The sequence below is a fragment of the Canis lupus genome, chromosome 18 (assembly GCF_011100685.1).
Source record: "Canis lupus familiaris isolate Mischka breed German Shepherd chromosome 18, alternate assembly UU_Cfam_GSD_1.0, whole genome shotgun sequence".
In the NCBI taxonomy this organism is placed as follows: domain Eukaryota; kingdom Metazoa; phylum Chordata; class Mammalia; order Carnivora; family Canidae; genus Canis; species Canis lupus.
In genome coordinates, this window is record NC_049239.1 from 33,052,004 (window position 1) to 33,074,350 (window position 22,347).

Genomic DNA, 22,347 nt, shown 5'->3' on the forward strand with positions numbered 1-22,347 from the left:
TAGGAGGATATCACAAAAATCCAGAGGTTTTTATATTTAAGACTATATTCCTAATGTTCTTTGAGAGGTTATCCAGTCATTCCACAGCAGAGTTGCCTACAGCGTAGAAACTTTCCAGGTCCCCACCCACTCTGGCTCTTCTGGGACTTCCTTTTCGTAAAAAGCACAAGTATCCTTTGTTGCCAAAACTCAACTCACTAAAACTCAACTATAAAGAAATGGTCTTAATGATCATTTTGCACCATTGTAGGCATTGAAGACAAAAAAAGGAAACTAATATTGGGTATCAATTACATGTTACATACTCTGCAGTGCTTTCCTGAGTATTATCTCATTGAAGCTCTACGCTACCCCAGTGAGTTGGGTGCTGTGGTCCAAGAAATCAATGCCTTATCCCAGGCACGGCAGGGAAAGGAGATTTCAACCAAGACCCCCATGGCCGTGTAATTATGTAATTGTATTCCACCAAGGAACCTTTTGGCAGCTGCGAATCAGTTGGTGGCTGGTGCTTTAACTTCTGTTTCTGGGAAAAATGAATGTTGTTTTTATTAATCTCTTCAGAATACTGTCTCCCGTAACTTCTTCCTGGCTCCATGTGTGAGGACACTCAAAAGTCCCAGTGGGCTCTGTGTTTGCCACTCACAGCATTATCCAGTGGGGGCCCATTGGTTTGGGAAATGATAAGAAGACTTCTTTCCTGCAGTTTTTCCTCTTGAATGTTTCTGTGAGTGGATGAATCTCCGATTCCACGAGAGTTGACTCTGAATGATAAGGGCGGTCCCTCAATGAGTTAGGGGTGAATTTGGCAATTGGCTGGTCCCAATGCTGGTCCACCTGTTTGACTCTGTTCCTGTGGCATTGAGCTGCTCATCTTAGAAACCTAGACTGAGAACTGGGTGAGGGTGGGTGGGGGATTAAGAAGATGCCTGTGTCTCAACTGTGGTAGTGAATTTGAACCCTAACTCAGCATTAGCAGTGCTACAAAAACATGCTTTTGGAAAGTGAAACATGGAGGTAAGGACATGAAGAAATGGTGACCATTTTCACTGTTGGTTGGTCTCCTGTCTCTAAGTCACATGTCTGCCTCTCCCTGTGGGGACTGATATGTAGCAATTGGGCTGTCCCCTCATGGTTGATGAAATGATTCATCTCATGGTAAACGCTAAGCTTATTCAGTCCCAAGTGACTAAAAAGGAGGCTACCGAGGGTAGTTAAGAGCCTCTCCCCACCCCCCCCAGAGAATCACAGAATCTTAGAACATTAATGAATTTCTAGTTCAACCCTCTTATTTTACAGATTAAGAGCCTGGGACCAAAAAAAAAAAAAAAAGTCAAAAATGATTCCTAAACTTTATTGGTATCTTCCGTAGAGTTTGTGTTCATCATTCCATACAAATTTATCCCCTCCCTGTTGATCGTGGGCAAGTAGCTTTAATTATGTTTTATCCCTGTGCTATTTCTAACGCAACCAGGTAGCAGCAGGCCTGGAATTAGAACCCAGGCCTCCTGACTTCCTGTTTCATTTTGTCCTCAGGTCCAATCCTGTCAGGATTTGGGTAAACTATAAACCATGTTCTTTAGCCAGATCTTTGGATGTCCAGGAAAAGGCCCTAGAAAAGGAATATCGTCTGTAAGTCTAGAGTGGTTCACCAGTGGGACCTTTCTAGAAAGCGTTTTTGTGATCTCAGAAGTGGACACAGCAGCCCAAAGATGAACAGAAGTAGGGACTGAGGCAGATTTGGAGGTTATAAACCGTTAGGTTTCATTCATGGGGTCTTTGAGGACTCAGTGGCTGTCAGATAGGGAGTCTGACTTCTTGCTCAGTGAGCATCCTTGACACCGTTCAACCCCAGTCTTTTTTTTTTTTTTTTTTTTAAGATTTATTTATTCATTCATGAGAGACCCAGAGAGAGAGGCAGAGGGAGAAGCAGGCTCCCTGTGGGGCGGGGGGCGGGGGGGAGGGGGCAGATGCATGAGTTGATCCCAGGACCCCAGGATCATGAGCTGAGTCCAAGTCAGATGCTCAACCATTGAGCCCCCCAGGTGCCCCTCAACCAGGTCTTATAGGACCTAGTGAGGGTGGAGGGACTGGCGGGCTGGAAATGCCCACTGCCTTGGAATTCCAGTCCTTTTGACAGCAAAGGTGGTATTCTTTAGGAGCTGGGGAAATCCCAGATGTGGGGCAGTCACAGCTGTGATCACCACTATGTGATGCTCCAGGCTCTGAGCTGATAACACTGGCATTTCCAGCATTGTTTTCCAAACACACCAGCCACCTGGTGAAAGCCCTGGAGAAAGCCCCTCCACAGGCTGTGTTTTTTTGAGGGTCTGACCTAGTATCCCCCCATTGGGGCACTTCCTGGGCCTTCTCTCCTCAGGTCCTTGGCCCTGGGCAGCAGGGGGCTGTATAGTGATGGCCTTTGGAGCTCTCACATCCTCCCGGCCAAAACACATTGGTTGCTTTTAGGTGCCCTGGGGAACTGGTGCCACCCCATTAAGCCAGTGGAGGAGGAAGAAAGAATGTGGTGCCAGATAAGGCGACATGGAAGTGTGTGCAGGCAGGAAATCTGAATCCGACCCCACATCTAATGAGCCTATTCTTAGAGGCTCTTGGCAGCAAGGGAAGTCGCACGCTAATGCAAAGCAGGTTCTGAGAATAGTCGAAAACAGCTCCAGCCCCATTCCATGTTCCCTTTTGAGCCACAGAGGAAGCCTGGCACGGTGAGCTGGGCTTGCTTTTGAGACCCTTCTGGTGGATTTGCGTGAGAATGAGCAGGGCAGCGAAGGCAAAATTCACAGCCGTGTGCTTAATTCAGTGAAGTTCGGGCTGAAGGAAATTACAGGCTCATTCTTCAAGTTTTCAGTGATCCAACCAGCTGTCCCGTCACATGGCCTTACTTGGCGGGGCCATGGGGAGCGATCCAGCAGAGCCGGTTTTCAGAAACATCCAACGTTAAGGGACTGTCTTGCTAAACTCTTCCATCCAGAAGGCACCCAAGTAGAAAGAGAGGCGGTCAGCCAGGTGGGGACGGCATCGGGCTGGATTCGATTTGGGCTCACCAAGGCACAGCTGGGCTTTTAAGCTCCTTAGTGCTTGGTTCTGTGTGTGCCACCAGTGGTTGAAGGAAGGGAGGATTGGGAAGATAAAGGCCAATTGCAGTAGTTTACTGTGTTTATCCAGTGAGCCTGCCCACGTCGGGTCTTGCCCTTTCTGATCATTGCCAGGGAGGCACATGTGCAGGCTGTTGTCAGCAGCCTTCCTCTGGGGTCCAGCTCACCTCACCCCGCTTTCCATTCCTCTTGCCGGGAGCTGGGACGGCTGAAGCCCTGGTCATGCTCACGATGGTAACAGGCCGCAGTGTTACTGGCTTGGCCTTCATTTGAATCAGTGCCTGTGCTAAAACCCAGCGTTGTAGACGCCCGGAGTTGCCTCTGGTGGGAGCTTCAGGCTCTAGTCTGGATAGATAGGTTTCCCAAGTGTAGATATTCTGTTTATGTGTTAAGCTCTGGGCAAGTTGCGTAATTAACTTGGGAGACCCCTCGTTCCCTGTAGGTGTTTGTTCTAATGTCCCCTGGTCACGGAAGCCTTCCCTGGCCACCTGATGCACAATATACATCCCCTCCCCACACGTCCTCCTCCTCCTGCCTGAATGTAGCTCCACTTGAAATGTGTTCATTTATTTGTTCTTCCACTAACACACACGCTCTATGACAGCAAGTTGCCTGCTTTGTTTATTGTGATATCTTTAGCCCCTAGAACAGCGTGGGGCCTGTCCTGTGTGTCCCATAGGACTCTGTGGAATCAAGGCAAGACTGGAAGGAGACTTGTTGAAGCGGGTTGCTGCCAGTCTGTCCATAAAAGGGCCCCGTTCCCAGGAGAAAGCAAAGTGCCCTTTGTAGTTGCTTTCTAATTCCTAATTTCTTCGAGCAAACGTTCATCAAGCACTTGGAGCCAGCTGTGAAAGATCACAGCCCTGCTCTCCCAGGGTTCACGGACTGCGGCGGATGTAGACATTTGGATTAAATCTATTATTAAAGATACAACTCTGGTGTCAGCCTTCCTGGGTTTGTTTTTCAGACCGTAACAGCCTTTAAAAGCCTTTCTTGAACACTCTTCTTCCCCAAAGCCAGGTTAGGTGCCATTTTTGCCATTTGCACAGCATCCCCTGCAGAGCTTGACTGTGGCCCACATGTAAAGCAAACAAGGACTGGGCAGTGTGCTTTCTGTTTCCCCTTACGAGCTCCTTAATAGCAAGGGTTGTACCTTACTCTGCTGTTACTGAGTAGATCATCTGACATCATATAGAATATTCAGTAAGTAGTGGGTATCCTTGTTTATGTGTGTGTGTGTGTGTGTATGTGTGTTTTAAGATTTTATTTATTTATTCATGAGAGACACACAGAGAGAGGCAGAGACACAGGAAGAGGAAGAAGCAGGCTCCGTGTAGGGAGCCCGATGTGGGACTCAATCCCAGGACGCTGGGATCAAGCCCTGAGCCAAAGGCAGACGCTCAACACCTGAGCCACCCAGGTGCCCCGTATCCTTGTGATTGCCACTGTCACTCTGTGCATTCAGTAAGCAACACTTATATATCTGTGTATCTGTATAATCACATTTAAAATATTCTGAGGGGATGCTTGGGTGGCTCAGTTGGTTAAGCATCTGCCTTTGTCTCAGGTCATGGTCTCAGAGTCCTGGATTGAGCCTGGCACTGGGCTCCCTGCTCAGCGGGGAGTCTGCTTCTCCCTTTCCCTCTGTACTCTCTCTTTCTCAAAAAAAGTAAAATCTTAAAAAATATTCTGAAGATATAAGGCTTAGAAACAGTTCTATATTGTTCTATGATACAACATGTTGTCTACAATATTCCCCATTTCGGGCTCCCCTTGTGTTCTGGTGATGATCTAGACTGGCGTGGAATCTTTACCAAGAGTTCCTAGGGGACTTTGTGTTCCTGGATGCAGGCTGGGGTCCTGGTGTACTTTGCGAATCATTCTCTGCGTGCAGATGTCAAGAACTGCTATGAGCCTGGGGCATTTGTTTAATTTCAAGGGGGCTGAGGAAGTCGCAGGAATCCTCTTAATAAACACATGTGGGTTCATGGCATTTTGACACTGCCACTTTGATGTGGCTGTTTTGATTCAGGGTTTCAGAGACATTTTGTTATGGCCTGAAAAACAAACCAAGAATTGTGTGTCACCGGCCTGTAAGCACACTGCTGGACCGAGTGTCTGTGTTACCCTAGTATCTGGGTGTTTTCACTTTGACACGGCTGTTTTGATGCCCGGCACTTTCATTATATCCTAGGGAACTTGCCTGAATGTTTGGGATCAATACTTGTTAGTCTCACTTCAATACCAGCCATGTGCCCGAGTCTGACTTCAGTGGCAAAGGGGCTTCGACTGAAGCAGAAGGCGGGGGTGGCAATCTCAAGGGGAGGCAGAGCGATGCCCAAGGCTCGCTAACGGATCCATTCTCCATTTCCGAGACACATGTGGCCTCCCTTCTTTTCTGGCCATTTCTCAGTTTAGAGCTTCAGATGACTGACAGACATGTTTAAAAATATCAAAAGATCCCAAATGGAAACATTGAAAATATGGTCTATCCATGCGAGAAAAGATCATTTTGATCATCTTTCCCTGCGTGTCGTCCAAAGAGCCTTTCTGCCTGTTTTGCTTGGTGATTAGAGGAAGCGATGTTTGTTGCTTGCTGACCAGATTGGCCCTCATCTGCCTGCTGCCAGCAGTCATGCCCTACTTTCTTTTTTAGACAGGCTGAGCGATCGTTAGCGCACACATGTCAGCTAGTCAGAGGTTGTCCCAAAGCGAACAAGATGAGTAGATAATTAGGCCGCTAAGGGGAGACCAAGATGCTTATATTTTCACTAATATTTTCAGTTGGGTATTCTAACCAGACCATGAAACATCATTCCTAATTTCAAAGCATTTTGGGAGCAAATATATTAAGCAGGCTGTTCTAACAAAGTGAGGAGTTGTGTTTGGGTCCCTGGTCTTAAATCTGAGACTCTGGAAGCTAAGCTTGGGGTCCTGTTGAAATGGTGGTGGAGATCTGTAGGTCCGCTGACTTACATGTCACCCTTACCAGAAACTCAATAAATGCTCACTTGGTGTGTGTCTCCATGCTCCCTGGATAAAGGCGCCACGTGCACCAGGTGTCATGATGGCCCCTAACATACACAATCACATTTAATTTCCACAAGGTCGGCATCAAGGCCTTTTTTCTACATATCACACAGCTAGCCAGTGATGGAGGCATGATTTGAATCTCAGGCTCCCTATTTCCAAAACCTAAACTATTTCCATTATAACCAGTGATTCCAAACCACTGATCTGCAAATGGACATTGGCTCCAAAAGAAGGCTTTTCCAATCTGTGGAGAGAATGTCTGGGTAAGGCTAACACCCTCCCATCTTAGAAGGTATTGCCATTTATTCAGAGTCTGTGACCTGTCTTTCTAGGGGTTAAAGACAGCTAAAAAATTTGTAATCATGTGATGGTGATTGTAAATGGCAGCTAACAAAAAAGTATCTTAAGTTGTCAAAGTACAAAAAAAAAAAAAAAAAAAAAAAAAGGCCTCTCTATGCCAATCTCCAAGCTTAAATTTGAAATTTTGTTGGCCTGGCAAATGATAAAGCTGGAAAAAGGCGTAGTGTACTTATTACCCCAACAAGGATTCCACTGCAGACTCTCACCATGGGGTTTATCTGGAAAACGGCTGGGCTGCACTGAGGGATGAAGGTGGTCATGTGCCTCTTTTTAAGAATTTTTAAAAATTTTTTATTTTTTTATTTTTTGGTCATGTGCCTCTTAAAGCCACATTTCGTTGACCCTGAGTAGCATAACTCGGGCAACTTAGCAGAGTCCTGATTATGCAAATGACCTTTTAAAAACCACAATTAAAAAAAATACATAGACCATCCTTTCCGAAAGAGAGGCATAATTTGGAATACCAACATCTATGACTTTTCCATGATCAGGATGAGGAAGCCTTGAGCTCAGAGGCATTTTAATGTAGCATGACTTAGATCATGACTCTTCTGACCTTAGATCATTCAGAACTCACCTTTTTGCCATTGACACAAGAATGAAAGAGCTCGGGTTTTGGAGGCAGACATATCTGGGTTTATAGCTCCATTTCTTGTAGCCTTATGACCCTGAGCAAGTTACTTTCTGGGAAACAGAGCAGGGATTCTTGCCTCTCAGAGTTACCGTGGTGGGCAATTCTTGGAAAAACCTCACCACTGCTTGTGGTATGCTCGCTTTTTCTTTCTTTCTTTCTTTCTTTCTTTCTTTCTTTCTTTCTTTCTTTCTTTCTTTCTTTCTTTCTTTCTTTCTTTCTTTCTGATTTATTTATTTATTTATTTATTTATTTATTTATTTGAGACAGAGAGTGTGAGCAAGAGTGGGGAGGGCAGAGGGGGAGGGAGAAGCAGACTCCCAACTGAGCAGGGAGCCCGACGTGGGACTCGATTCCAGGACCCTGAGATCATGACCTGAGCCAAAAGCAGATGCTTAAGCAACTGAGCCATCCAGGCCCCCACACCTTTTCTTTACTGTGATGATCCAAGATGGTAGGGATAGAAGCGCCAGGCATATAAACTGGTGCTCAGAGTCCCCTTATTTGCTCTGGTTTTTATTTCCTGCCTGTGGTTCCCAATACCCCACTATGCCTGGGGGAGGCCTGTTTCACCCGCTATTACCTGAGCACCTCAGACTGTGTATGGGAGTCACCCCGCAGCCTCTAACCATGACATCTGCTTCTTTTGTAGTGCCAACAACATGCCCAAGCAGGTGGAAGTACGAATGCACGACAGCCATCTCAGCTCAGAGGAGCCGAAGCACCGACATCTAGGCCTGCGTCTGTGTGACAAGCTGGGGAAGAACCTCCTGCTCACATTGACTGTGTTCGGTAGGTGACAGATGCCACCCCTCTTCTCTGGCTCTCTCGTGGCTCTGTGGGGAAGCTGGGTCTTCCAGCCAGCCTTCCCCCTGTAAAGGAAGCCTTATGTCCTACTTTGGGCCTCCTTTGCCCAGGCATGGCTTCTTTGATGACATAATCTTCCCCTTACCTGCCCTAGCCATTTGTTTTCTTCCTTGGGATTCTAATCGTTCTTACAACTTCTTGTGAGTGTGTTAGTACACAGAATCCCAGGCCCTACACATAGAGGCTTCAGGTCATCTACAGTGAGGCCTTGGGATCTACATCTTAACAAACCTTCTAGGTGATTCCTAAACAGATGGTCAGCATACCACATTTAGAGGAATACCTGCCTGAAGATAATGGGAGCAGGTGCTGAAAACCCCACTAAGAGGGCTCCTGAGGTCTAGCCTACAAACACCTCATTACCTTAGATTAGCTTGGCACATTAGCTAATGAGGTCACGGTGAAAGAGGCTTGTCCAGAAGCCTTGATCTGCTCTGGCTCCATCTCAGAAGTCTGATTCCCCCACTTCAGACCTCACCCAGGCTATGGTTATGCTTTTGTGGGACTGTTGACACAATCTTGGTCTTGGGTTTTCGACAAGGGTTTATTGAAAATGGGGCAAATTTCAGTGTCTTGTAATGACAACCACACCATTTCCTCTCTTGATCCCTCCGTATTCTTCAGCTCTCTCTTAGGCTACACATAGAAGCATTGAACAACTCATCACCTCCAACCCTTTCCCCATTCAGCTCCATGGCTTCTCCCAAAGGAAAGAGTCAGTCACTTTGATGTCAGTGGACTAGGGTTAGAACTGGGCACTGACCACAGCTCAGTTCACTTAATGAAAGAAGATAGAGGTGTAGTAGGGGTTTCCAAAGGTTGTCTTCCACATAAATTTCACTCATCATAGGTTGTCAAGAAGTATGTTTTTCACCTATAGAAGTAAAAAAAGATCAGGCTTTTGGCCGCAGTGCTCCCTTCACATCCCTGGAGTTAATACCGTAGCTCATGGGGACCTAGGAACTTCCTCCCTCCCTCTCAGCCAGGGTGCTATGACCTGGTTTGTGGTTTCTACAAGCATCTTTTATGTCTGCAGCCTGTTTGCAGAGATCCAGTTTGTCCTGTGGAATCCCCGAGTATGCAAAGTGAAAGGCTCCTGCCAGCAACTCTGCCCAGATTGTTTCCTCCCAAATTATATACTTTTAGAGACACCCCCTAATCTTGCGTAAAATCAGCAAGTCTAAAGATTATGTAAGAGAACGTAGAAGTCAAGGACAAAACTTCTTGAGAATGAGCCATGGGGAAATCGTTGGGAGCCAAAGAAAATAGAAGGAAAAAAAACTCACACCAGCTTGGTAAATCAAATGTTCCTTTCATCTGGTATATAGTTAGAAAGGGAAGAAATATATTAAGCACTGTGCCACTGGCCAGGCCTAGGATTGGGCAGAGAGGAGCAATATCTGACACTATGGATTATTTCTGCTGACAATCTCTGCCAGTACAAGTGGACAGTATCCTTAAAGAAGTTAGTCAAAAAAAAAAAAAAAAAAAAGAAGTTAGGCAAGTCACCATATATCCTCCTTCTCTTAAAGCCTTGCTTGAGAAGGCTCTCTTTGACCCTCCCAGTGCTGCTTTTTAGAATAGTTGGAGATACACAATATTCTCTCACTAGTCATTAAAATCAACTTTACTTATTTACTTATTTTTGTTACATGCTACGCATCATCCAATAATGGAGAGCTATGAGAAAGGTCAACGTCCCCGAATCCCCAGAGCCATTCATTTGAGTAAGGTTAAACATAAATTCAGATGTTTCTCCCTCCCCCTTCTAGGTGTCATCCTGGGGGCAGTATGTGGAGGGCTTCTTCGCTTGGCATCTCCTCTCCACCCCGATGTGGTCATGTTGATAGCCTTCCCAGGGGATATACTCATGAGGATGCTAAAAATGCTCATTCTCCCTCTCATCATCTCCAGCTTAATCACAGGTAAGACCATATCTCTGGAGCCTGCCCACAGTGGATCGTACTCCTGCTCTGGCTTGTGGATTGACCATCGAATCTCAATTTGGTTGAATGAATGAACATGTCATTTTATTTCAGAACCTTGGTTTTCCTGTCTCTGAAATGGGGATTATCAATGCTAAAAATGTTTGGCATCTATTGGGCAATCCAGCCATCTGTCAGTCTAGCAATAAAAGATGAAACAGCCACATGTTAAAAGTGATGATGATAGTGATTTTAATTTTGAAGTATACTTGTCTCATTTTCCAAATTATGCTTTGTTCAGATATTGATGAATAAAAGCAACCAATAGAAAAGGAGATTTTCTCTTGACTATTTAACTGAGTGTAGAGGGAAGTGGGTATTAAAATAAACAGTAGGAATAATGGGGATCCCTGGGTGGCTCAGTAGTTTAGCGCCTGCCTTTGGCCCAGGGTGCGATCCTGGAGTCCCGGGATCGAGTCCCGTGTTGGGCTCCCGGCATGGAGCCTGCTTCTCCCTCTGCCTGTGTCTCTGCCTCGCTCTCTCTTTATGTCTATCATGAATAAATAAATAAAATCTTTAAAAAAATACTAGGAATAAAACCTTTGAGGTTTTTGGAAGAAAAGCACCCTTCATATATAGATCATGTTAACTTGTTTTGGGCTGAAAGGATTGTTTTATTTGTAAGAATTTGTTTGCTTATACTGTGGGCTTATACTGGCAGTTTTCCCCTTACCAAATAATATTGCTCAAATAGGGTATAAATTGATGTAGTTTAGAGACTGAGCTCTGAGTTAAGGATGAAAGCTAGGCTTTGATTGATATTTGGGTGCCACCTGGGTGACCTTGAGAAAGCTGTCCCTCTGGACTATCCACCTTATGAAGCAAGTGAGGCTTTAGAAATGCCAAGAGATTCAGATGCTAAGCCAGATTGTTACAGAGTCTGATTTCTGGTCTACCAGTGAGCCTGGTAAATGCAAGGTCTCATCATTCAGCCCCAGACTGAGTAACACTGTGTTTTCACCTTAAAGGTTCCTTTGCAAACCAGAGAAAAATTTTCCATGCCCATTGAACAGGCCATAGGCTGGGCAGCCTGGCAAGGAAACTGAGCATCTGTTGGCCAGAATCTGACTTTAGGTTATAAGGAGAAGTGGCTCATATATGGGTCAGCTTAATTCAGAAGTTTACACCAATGACTTCCTCCCCCACAGCAAGGGCTACAATCTTTCTGTCTAGTAAAAGCAGAAACTGAAACCAGGAAGTAGAAAAATTGAAGAAACAACTGGGAAAAAACCCAGTGAAGGCAGGAGTTTTTGTGACCTGGCTTGGAATTTCCTCTAACAATCACAGGACCTCCCACAGTATAGACAAAGCACCCACCTTTATGTTCTTTAATCCCTGCTCTAGGTTGGAAAATGTGGGTCTCCATCATGCGTCGCCTCGGAGGAGTGAGGGCTGTGCTAGATCACTATGCTTGACTCTTGAGATCAATCACCAGGGCTACCAGCTTTTGATTTTTTTTAAGTGAGAACCTTAAAAAAAAAAAAAAAAAAAGCACAGCATGTACTAGCATCACTTCATAAAGAAAGGATATCTTAATACCAAATAAATAGGAAAGGCATCATCTCAGAATTAAAAATGGAATATATTCAACTTTAACTCACTCTTCCAGACTGATGAAAAGTAGTCACCGATCAGTTTATAAACTCTGAACTAGAGATCTTCAACTCTCCCATTTCTCCAAAATCTCAAAAATGTCCTTGGAGAATAGAACTGTAAACTATAGGATTGAAATATTCAGTAGGAGGAGGTTTAATCAACCATTAAGGCATTTGAGTACTACAGAGGCAGGTTATGGGTATGCAGGGGTGGGCAGTTAACAGAGACATCACAGGATTGAGCCTCTGCTGTCTTTTCACCACAGGGTTGTCGGGCCTGGATGCTAAAGCCAGTGGGCGCTTAGGCACAAGAGCCATGGTGTATTACATGTCCACAACCATAATTGCCGCGGTGTTGGGGGTCATCCTGGTCTTGGCTATCCACCCAGGGAACCCCAAACTCAAGAAGCAGCTGGGACCTGGGAAGAAGAATGATGAAGTGTCCAGCCTGGATGCCTTCCTGGATCTTATTCGAAATCTCTTTCCTGAAAACCTGGTCCAAGCCTGTTTTCAACAGGTAACCTGAAGTTCTGATGCTCTTGTCCCTCCAGCCTCCTAAATTATGAAGATAATAACTTGGAGAGTGTTTCAGTGTACCAGCTCTGGGGAGCAGTTTTCTTATATTTAATTATCTCTGTTTAGAGGTTGTATGGGATGATTTGGAGCAGGATTTTGGGATTAAAAATTGTGTTTTGTTGTTTTGTTGTTTTGTTGTTATTAACCATCCTTTTTCTTCCAGCTCACTTCACATCTCTTTGCTCTGGGATTCCCCATCTTGCCCTTCCCTTCCCCCCCCCCGTTACCTCTCCCCTTGTTTTTGATTCCCCTCGGTGTGCTGTCCAAGGGCATATTTTTATCACTTTTGCCCACAACGCTCTAGAGTACCCAGTGAGTCTCAGGGTGGGTAGTGTAGCAAAATCACATGGGGTGGATTTAAAAAATCCACATGCCCTACAGACTCAGAATCTCTAGTGTGTGCCCAAGGGCTGGGTGTTTTTCAAATTGTGGAAGTAATCCACGAGGGTTGTAAAAAGCTTAAACAGTGTAGATTCACCTACAGTCAAGTCCTCACTTCCCTAGAACTACTCATGTTGGGAATTTTGTATATATATATATATATATATATATATATATATATATATATATATCATGCATGTGTGCATGATCCTTTTTTAAAGATTTATTTGTTTTTGCACGCATGAGCAAAAAAGAGCGAGCAAGCGAGCAAGGGGAGGGTTAGAGGGAGAGAGAGAGACCCAAGCAGACTCTGTGCTTAGCTCAAAGTCCGACATGGGGCTCAATCTCAGGACCCTGGAAGGATGACCTGAGCCGAAACCAAGAGTCGGATGCCCAACTGACTACCCTGCATGTATGCATAAGCTTTAAAAAAAAAGAAAGTTCCCCCCAGGAGGTACTGCATTATACTACGTACTGTGTTGCACTTGTTTTGTTTTGTTTTGTTTTTTAAACGGGGCTTAGCATCATCCCTCTCTCTGATGATTGTGTAGTATTTCTAAATAATAAATTCTTGGATGCTAGTGTCTTGTCAAAGAGTTTTAGATCTCAGATTTGCTGGATGTTGCAAAACGGCTCTACAAGAGTGTGTAGTAGTGTATACTCCTACCAGCTGCATAAAGGCAGATCAATTTTTTAGAAACGTAGAATTTTAAAAAATGGATGATTCTGCTGAGTGGAACCCCTGAGAGAGCTTCCAAGGCCCCACTCACCAGCCTGTTGTCTAGCCCCAAACTCAGGTTAGGTTAGAATACACTCCAGTTCCCATTAGCCCTGGTAAGAAGTCAACTAGAACCAAAGAACCTCCTCCAGCCATTTTCAGGGAATCACAGAAGAATGAACTTAGGAAACAGGCCGCCTGGAGGAAAAGTTTGCATTCCCAGCTGCCCTCAAAATGCTGTTGCCAACCACTGCTGAGCCCAAATTGCTCTGGGTTGGGATGTGTTCTCTGATTTCCAGTACCACTTTGGTGGCACTTACAGCATGGAGCTACGCTAAAGAAAAGCATTTCATGGGCAAAGATGTGTATGTACGCACGATGGACTATTCCTCAGCCATTAGAAACAATGAAATCTCGCCATTTGCAACAACAGGGATCGACCCAGAGGGTATGAGGCTAAGTGAAATAAGTCAGTCAGAGAAACGCAAATACTGTATGATTTCACTCAAATGGGCAATGTGAGTAAAAAACTAGACAAATGACTCAACAAATAAGCAAACAAGCAAAAAGCAGAAGCAGACTTATAAATACAGAGTACAAACCGATGGTTGTCAGAAGGAAGGAGGTGGGCAATGGGCAAAATGGGTGCAGGGGACTGGGAGCTACAGGCTTCCAGTTATGGAGTGGGCAAGTCATGGGGCGCAGCCTAGGGAAGATAGTCAACGATGCTGTTATTGTGTCGTGTGGTGACAGATGGCAGCTTCCCTTGTGGCGAGCAGGGCATAATGTAGAGACTTGTCAAATCACTATGGTGTACACCCGAAACTACTGTAACATTGTGTGTCAACTGTGCTTCAATAAAAAATAAAACTGAAGTTCAAAAAAAAAAAAAAAACAGTAAAGAGCAGAAGGGAAAAAAAGGCTCCATTAAAAAATAATACTGATAATAATAAAAATAAAAGAAACCATTTGAGCCAGGGGAGGCTGGCGGGGGGGGTGAAGAACAGCAGGCCAGGGAGGGGTGCTCCCTGGTGCTCCCTCTGTAGAATGTGCTCGCTCCACTGCCAGCGCACTTAGGAAGACGAATTTGCTGCTTTGGGGAGACAGACACAACTGGGTGCCAAGTCTATTGTCAGCATTTTGAAAAGAGCACTCTGGAACGGGGTGTAGGGGTAGCACGAGAGGTGAGGGGGGAGGAGTAGGCCTCCTCCTTGGGCCCTGTCATGACCGTGCTCCATGCAAGGAGACCCCCCGATTGTCGTCAGCAAGGCAGGCCCGAAGCAAGCAGACCCCTGGAGCTGTTGCTTTGCTGTGGGGTGAGCTTTTGCAGTGCTCGCCATGCTCATGCTCCGTGACCTGTCTGGCCAATGGGCCGACTCGGCATGGTGCTGCCCCTGGCAGGGGTGCTGTGTGTGCGGGAACAGAGGGCTGAGCCTTCCCTGCCCCACCGCCATCCCCACCCTGGACTCACCCCTCCACTGGCCACAGGCCTGCGAGGAATCAACCCTTCGGCTCCCAGCTCGGCCCAGGGTCACTCTCCCTTTGAGTCAGGACAGTCAGAGGAAAAGTTGTGTAGGATCTTTTTCTTAAAAAAAGAAAAAAAAAAGATGTATTTGCTTTAAAGAGAAAGAGAGAGAGCAGGTGAGCCCAAGCTGGGAGGGCAGAAGGAGAGGGAGAGAGAACCTCAAGCAGAGGCTGCGCAGAGTGTGGAGACTGACCCAGGGCTCCAACTCTCGACCCTGAGATCAGGACCAGAGCCGAAACCAAGAGTGGGATGCTCAACTGACCGCACCACCCAGGTGCTCTTGTGTGCACTCTTTTATTTGCCTCATGGCAAGGGAGCACTCTGATGCCTTACGCTGGACTTCAGGCAGCCAGAGGAAAGAGGTGTTAAACTAGCAGCCATCCATGGGCTCACGGGGGCCCTGAGGAGGGCTCAGGGCGCGGGAGTCATTGGACAGCGGCGTCACTCTACCAGAGGGAAAGGGGGCCCAGGAGGGGCCTTCTGTGCCCTGGGGAAACAGCTGGAAGGGACTACAGAAAGCTCATCTTGGGTGCGGGGTCTTTCCGGCCAGAGTTAGACACAGAGATGGAAAGCTGCACGGCCCCGGAGCAGAGGCAGCCTTCCCCAAGGGCCCAGACAGGGGGGCTTCCAGGTGAGCCAGGGGGGTAAGGTGTGGCCTCATCCCACGCAGTCAAGCCCAGGGAGAGGGAGCACCTGGGTCATCACTTACGGGGAATCCAGCGACCTGTGTTTGCTCACCCGTCCGATATTTGTGAGCACCTCCCGGGTGCTAGGCTCCCACGGTGCACAGGATGCCGCAGGCAGTGAGACCTCGGGGTCCCTGCCCATTGGAACCTGCTTACATGCGGACGTTGGGGGTCACAGACCAGCACAAGCATCAGATAAATATACAAGCTAGTTAAAAATTAAGTGCGCTGGGAGGGCTGGAGGCAGGGTGGGGGGCTCTGCAGTAACTGGGAGACCTGGGAGCTGAAACAGTCAGGGACCCCACCGAGGCGCCGAGGGCTGAGGGCGGAGCCTGCTGAGGATGGGGCGGAGCCTGCTGAAGACTAGGGGCGGGGCCTGCTGAGGATGGGGGTGGAGCCTGCTGAGAATGGGGCGGGGCCTGCTGAGGATGGGGGCGGGGCCTGCTGAGGACTGGGGCGGGGCCTGCTGAGGATGGGGGTGGAGCCTGCTGAGTACTAGGGCGGAGCCTGCCAATGATGGGGGTGGAGCCTGCTGAGGACTGGAGGTGGAGCCTGCTGAAGATGGGGGTGGAGTCTGCTGAGGATGGGGCGGAGCCTGCTGAGGACTGGAGGTGTAGCCTGCTGAGGATGGGGGTGGAGCCTGCTGAGGACTGGAGGTGTAGCCTGCTGAGGACTGGGGGCGGAGTCGGCCGAGGACTAGGGGCAGAGCCTGTTGCCTGCAGAACAGAGGTGCTGTTCCGAGAGGCCAAGGAAGGCCAGTGTGGGAGGTGGAGTGAGCCGGGGAGGCAAGGCCCAGCTCAGGCAAAGCCCAGCTCAGGCAGGACCTGGTAGGCCAGGGTCAGACTTGGGTACCTCTTCTAAGAGAGTTTTAGGCAGACAACTGTTTTTCTACTTTTAAGAAATCAACCTGGCGGTTCTGAATGTAGGCAGAGCTCTGGGTAGCTAGACTTCCCTGGTGTTGGCAGGTAGACTAGATGGGGGGTGGGAACGTCAGTGAGCAGACTTTTGCAGGTATTAGGGCGAGAGACCCTGGTGGCTTGGGCTCAGGTAGACTGGAGCTGGCACCCAGATGGAGTTGTCTAACGCAAATAGGCTCGGATCAAGAACTCAGACAGAAATTAAGCCTGTGTTCCATCCAGTATCCCTGTCAACTTGCCTGCAACTTAAGCCACTGCCCCGTGCTGTTTGGAAGCTGATTTTGGAGTCAAACATACCTCATTTTGCATCCTGCTTCATCAACTAGCTAGTTTCTGCCCTGCAATTAGTTAGCCCTGTGAGTCTTGAGGGGCTACTATTGACATAAGAGATAATAGATGTCAAACATGAAGCACATGGCTGCCCACCTGATCCTGAGAGCCATCATTTATTTACAACCATGGCCATTAGTCTTTTGAACTCAAGCCTTGGCTTCTTTAGCATTCCCAGGAAGGTCTACAGTTGGCTTCTGGTCCTCCCATTTCTCCTGGGAGCATGACTCTTTGCTCACAGAAGCTCCTCTTCTGATTGTTCCTGCGTTCTCTCTTCATGCCAACGTTGCCCAGACCACAGGGCCCACGAGCTTCCTGTTCTCCCCTTGCACACTCAGCCTGAGCATCTTCCCTCACTGCACAAGTATAGGTGGTCAGGCCAGAACAGGGCACATCCTCCTCCACTCCCATCCCACCCCGGGTAGCTGGTCAGTTTGGCATTGCTCAATGTTAGGCCCAGCCACAGTGGATTGGATCCATGTAGCATAGGGAGTGGGAGAACTCAGTGGTGTCAGGCCCTCGGAGTTCAAGTCCCAGCTCTGCTAAGAGCTCTATGTTGTCTGACAAGTCACTTGAGTTCTCCATGCCTCCTCTTCCATATCTATTTAGGGTTCAGCCATCTGTTGCCTACTATATACCAGCACTGACATTCTAGGATTCTGCGTGAGTTCTATTTTAATGCCCTTGGAGGTATTGTTTCTCTGGGCTCGGATGTGAATCTTCATAGCGCTCTCCAGGGTGCCTGGCACCTTTAAAAATAGAATGGATGTCACAGATGTCGAGGAATAGCATGAGAGGTTCTCAGGTGGCCATTTGCACAGAGATGCTTGGGAAACATTGAGCAAGGCTTGGCATCACTGCCAAGAAAGAGTGGGTGTCTTCCCTCCTTACATTTTGATCTGAAATATAAGCCAACATCCCTGTCATGGCAGCTGCTGGCAACTAGTCCATGTGGTGACCAGATGAAGATGTTCAGCAGAACATGGCTCTGGAAGGAGCCCAAATGAGAATCGATCTGTAAAGACTCTGCAGACAGGTACCAGGCAGGAGGAAGCAAAACAGGTAGACCATGCTCACCTGATCCCTGCCAAGACTCTTGCTCTCCTACTCTTGACCACTTCCAGGGCCCCTCCCAAGGCGCAAGAAGGGTCATCCAAAGGGATTCGCAATTATGAAGAGCATCTATGTTGGATGATGGGTGTTGTCTCTAAGATGCAGGGCTACAGTCATGGGAATATAAGAAGTAGACATCTGTCCTCCAACTTGAAGTTTGTCCCATTACCAGATCACACTACATTACAAATGACTGTTATAAATCCTATAGTTACCATGTGATGAGGATAACTGTTTCCCACTGTATTTGTGTAATAAAAGACTACTCTATAAATTTTGCAACCTCATTTTGACATTCCTTAATCATTTTTTTAACATACTGGGAACTTTAAAAATGTGTAAGTGGCTAGGCTTTTGGTGACCAAACCTCTCATATTTGTGTTTTCCCCCACTCTGTTAGATTCAAACGGTGACCAAGAAAGTCCTGGTGGCTCCTCCATCAGATGAGGACAGCAATGCCACCAATGCTGTCATCTCCTTATTGAACGAGACTGTGACGGAGGCCCCTGAAGAAGTGAAGGTGGTTATCAAGAAGGGCCTGGAGTTCAAGGATGGCATGAATGTCTTAGGTAGGCAACCTGGTATTCCTGTCGGCGGGGAGACGATGACCAGCCTATCCTGCTTCTCGGCTCCTTGGCAGCCCTCCCTCCCTTCTCAGAAGACCAGTCGCTCTGCTGTTCTGTGGGTGTAGCAGGAGGCTCTCTCTGGAGAGCAATTTGAGGATGACAGAGGTCGATAGTTGAGAGATTAAGGAAGAAGGACAGGGGCAAGCAGAACCACGAGAGGACATGGCTACTAGGGGTCGGTTATGGGAAAAGAGAGGGGACTAACATTCATTGGACACATTCCCTGACTCCACGTGGTATTGGCAAGTCACTTTCTCTGTCCATTTCATGAAGTTACACATCCAATTTTTTCATATTTGAAGCTTTTTTTTCTTTTGAGCTGCCCTTGTGTGTTAGTGTCATGCTAGACTCAGGGGCACCCCACTCTGGCTTTCTTAGTCTTTAAACAAATACAATATGAACAGGAATGTAAAGTGTTGGTATTGGTACTAAAAGGAGCTTATCAAAGGGGATCATCTTGTTTAGCTTTCTGGGATTCCAGTGAGCCCCTTCCCCTAGCCTGGAGCTTTCCTGGCATGCCTTGCCTTTGGTTCTTTGCCTCTGTAGATAGACAGACCAGGTTTGGATCCCTGATGGACCACTCACTGGTGGCCTGCCCATGGCCGTGTTGCTCCACTTCTCAAGCTTCACTTGTAAAGTGGGGATGAGATTGTATTTCTCTTATAGATGCTTATGAGTATTAAATGAGATTGCACCCGTGGAGGGAGCACGGTAGCATATGCTATGTGCTGTATTCATGTGAGCTACTGTCATTATCCAAGGTGTATGGAGAGCTGAGGAGGTCAATAAGGAAGCACCCCGCAGAGGATGAAGATGCCCATCATGTGGGTGACTCCCGTTTGCTCAGTTTACTCCCCATCCACTTCCTGGGGCTACTCCCCACTGTACCCCACACCTACTGTTAGAATGATGTCCCCTACACAAGAAAGAGGGATATTTGGCCCTAAGCTGGGAGGAATGGGGAAGCTGGGAAGAAGAAGTAGATTGATCCACACAAGCAAAATTTCTAAGGATTTGAGCGAGAGCTGGCTAGAAGCGGATTGGCTCAGTGGCCCTTCCATTTTGCCATCTAGGAGATCAAATGCCCCTGTCTCCTTAGTAGGGTTGTTGGATAAAGTTCTGGATGCCAACTTAAGTGTGAATTTCAGATGAACAACAATTCCAAATATTGCATGGTACATACCCATGGGATATGGGTATCCAAAATAAAATATACCAAAATAAAATATACTCATTATTTATCTGAAATTCACATTTTAACTGGGTATCCTGTTTCTTTGTTCTAAATTTCACAACCTTATACCTCACTTACCCAAAATGGTTGAGAGAAAGAGGTAGAGAAGAGGATTTTCCAGGCACTGAAAAGCAGAAGCTTCAGTAAGGGATCTTCTTCATTTGGCCTGGTGGGAAATGGGTTGAGTAAGTGAGAGCATGGGAGGAGATAGGCTGACTGGTTTGACAGTAATAGAAGATCAATAAATATTGTTGACTGTCAGTATGGGGTGACAGGAGGAAGGAGAGAGGACACAGTGGGTGAGTTCCTCTGAGGAGAGCTTGCAAATATCCTCGGTTTCCACCCCTGATCTAGCCCTCCTCGCCCACTGCACAGATATGCATGAGCCTTTGGGACCTTCCCAACCACGCTCTGTCCCCGAAGCCCCATGGTCAAAGTGACCCCACAGTCTTCTACATACTCTGGAGGAGGTTAAGGCCATGAGTAATGAGACCAAACTTTGGGGTGAATCATTTAGAAGGCTTTCATGGTCGTTTCCAGATTCTCAGTGGATTCTGGGAAGTCATGTTGACCTTGGGCTGCCCTGACTGGGGGTTTCAACACAACTCACTAACTTCTCAGCCCCAGTAACCAAGTCCAAGAGGGCTTTGTTCAAGTGAAACACCCCAGTTCCAGTAAGTGACTTTAGTGAGGTGATGTTTACAGAGGGAAATGACATGGAAGTTGGACACGGGTGTGCAGCTGCAGGGTGAGCTCTAGAAAGCCAAGGGAAGTTAGACTGTTGAGAAACTTCCCATATACAAATCATGGCTAAAACAAGATTCTTCCCTTGGTCTTCTAAGGGTGGAGAAGGTGGCTTTTCCCCCCTTTTTGGGGGCTTTGGAAAGTCCCAAAGATCAGGCATTGCAGTAAGTGAAGACAAAACCCTGGCTCTGACCTCCCTCTTCTTGAAGTACTCAGTGCTCTCCCCAAAAACCTCCAGACCTCTTCTGAGCTCTGCTCTAACCCCAACCATAAATTAATTCCTGGGAGAGTTTGCTCCTTCCAACTTCTCTCTCTCTCTCATATGATCGTTGTAGCCCAGTTTCTGCTGATCCCTCAAAGGGAGCTTTTTTATGCCAGCTCTTTGAGACTTTGAGACCTTGAGTTTTTTTTTTTCTTAAAATCTCCTAATGGAACTGAGTAATACCACCAGAATATTCACACATTATTTCTCACCACACACCTAGTAAACTCCTCTCCATGGGCTTGAGAGAAGGGCTTGGGAATAACCCAAATTTCGGTTCTATATGTGACTGCAGAACCAAGTCTCTCTCCCCTGGTCATTAATTTTCACTAAGCCTCTGTCTTTAAGGCCAATAACTCACTTGTAAGTCACTTGCAAGTTTTTCTGGATGAGAGCTGAAAGGGAGAAATATTCAGTACCAGGTATTAACCATCCTGAATGCATGTGCTGGGTTCTTTTTGCTGAAGAGAGAGAAGGTCTAATGAACGATAGTTGAACAATCTGAGTTGATATGTGCTTGGTTTGGGGAGGCAAGTGGTTTGGGGGGAGTGGCTAGGGAAAAGGTAAAGTCAGAGGCTCAGAGAGAAAGAATTCCTCCCTAAGGGAATCAAATTATAATGCTATAATTTACCCAGTATAACTCGACTCTAGGCATAACTAGACACAATAGGAAATCAGATGTAATAGTAAGGACTGGAAATTAGGCTTGCTAAACTAGGATCAGGCAGGTGTAGGGAAGAGGAGGGAAGGAGAGTGTGTAGAGGAGAGGCCATATTGCACTTTAGAGAAAATGTCAAATGGGCATGCATTTGACCCCCTGTGGCCAGGGGGACAGCAGCATTGATTGATGGTTCATGCAAGTAATCAGAATTGGAGCCCTGGGATTGCCAATAATGGGTCAGGAATGGGGTGGAAACATATGGTGACTGGTAATCAGAAATCCAGACAGGCAATAGTGGGGATGTCTGTTTGCCATGTAGTGGCCCAGTCCCTGGGTGGGCCTGGGTGAGACTACAGGCTGGGGGTGAGACTCTAGGATAAGAATGGGAAGGAATGGTAGGAGAGAGAATCTTCTGGGGAGAGAGAAGCCAGGCCCAGCTTGGAGGAGCCAAAGTATATGGCAGCTTCCCAGGACAGATACTCCGGTAGAGGGAATGAGGCAAAGACAACATAGAGATAAGACCCAAGGGATCCCTGGGTGGCTCAGCGGTTTGGTGCCTGCCTTTGGCTCAGGGCATGATCCTGGAGTCCTGGGATCGAGTCCCATGTTGGTCTCCCTGCAGGGAGCCTGCTTCTCTCTCTCTCCCTCTTTCTTTCTCTCTCTCTCTCTCTCTCTATCTATCTATCTCTCTCTCTCTCCCTCCCTCTCTCTCATAAATAAATAAAATCTTTAAAAAAAAAAAAGACCCAAGGTTGGGTGTTGGAGCTTGTTCAGGACCTAGTACAATTTGATGGGGACAGAATTCCTTGCATCCTTCCAGCCCGGGGTTAGGATTGACCCTAGAGGCTGTAGTGGGTCTGGATTTAGAGGGAAGTCAAACGATGCCAAGTGAAGGGAGAAGAGGGCTGAGGGGCTAGGAGGAAATTACAAAGTCTATGTTCTACCTTTATGATACTGCCCCCCCAAAAAAATGCAGTAAGAAAGGAAGCATTC

General features: G+C 47.0%; 1 protein-coding gene across 1 annotated transcript in view; it reads left to right on the forward strand.

Annotated features, from left to right (window-relative positions):
* Nucleotides 1–22,347, forward strand: part of SLC1A2 (solute carrier family 1 member 2) — a 138,396-nt gene that overhangs the window by 84,356 nt on the left and 31,693 nt on the right. The window contains 4 exon segments of the mRNA NM_001003138.2: nt 7,787–7,926; nt 9,774–9,926; nt 11,848–12,098; nt 18,228–18,396. Of these exon segments, the coding sequence (NP_001003138.2) occupies nt 7,797–7,926; nt 9,774–9,926; nt 11,848–12,098; nt 18,228–18,396 (703 nt within the window). The 5' untranslated portion in view covers nt 7,787–7,796.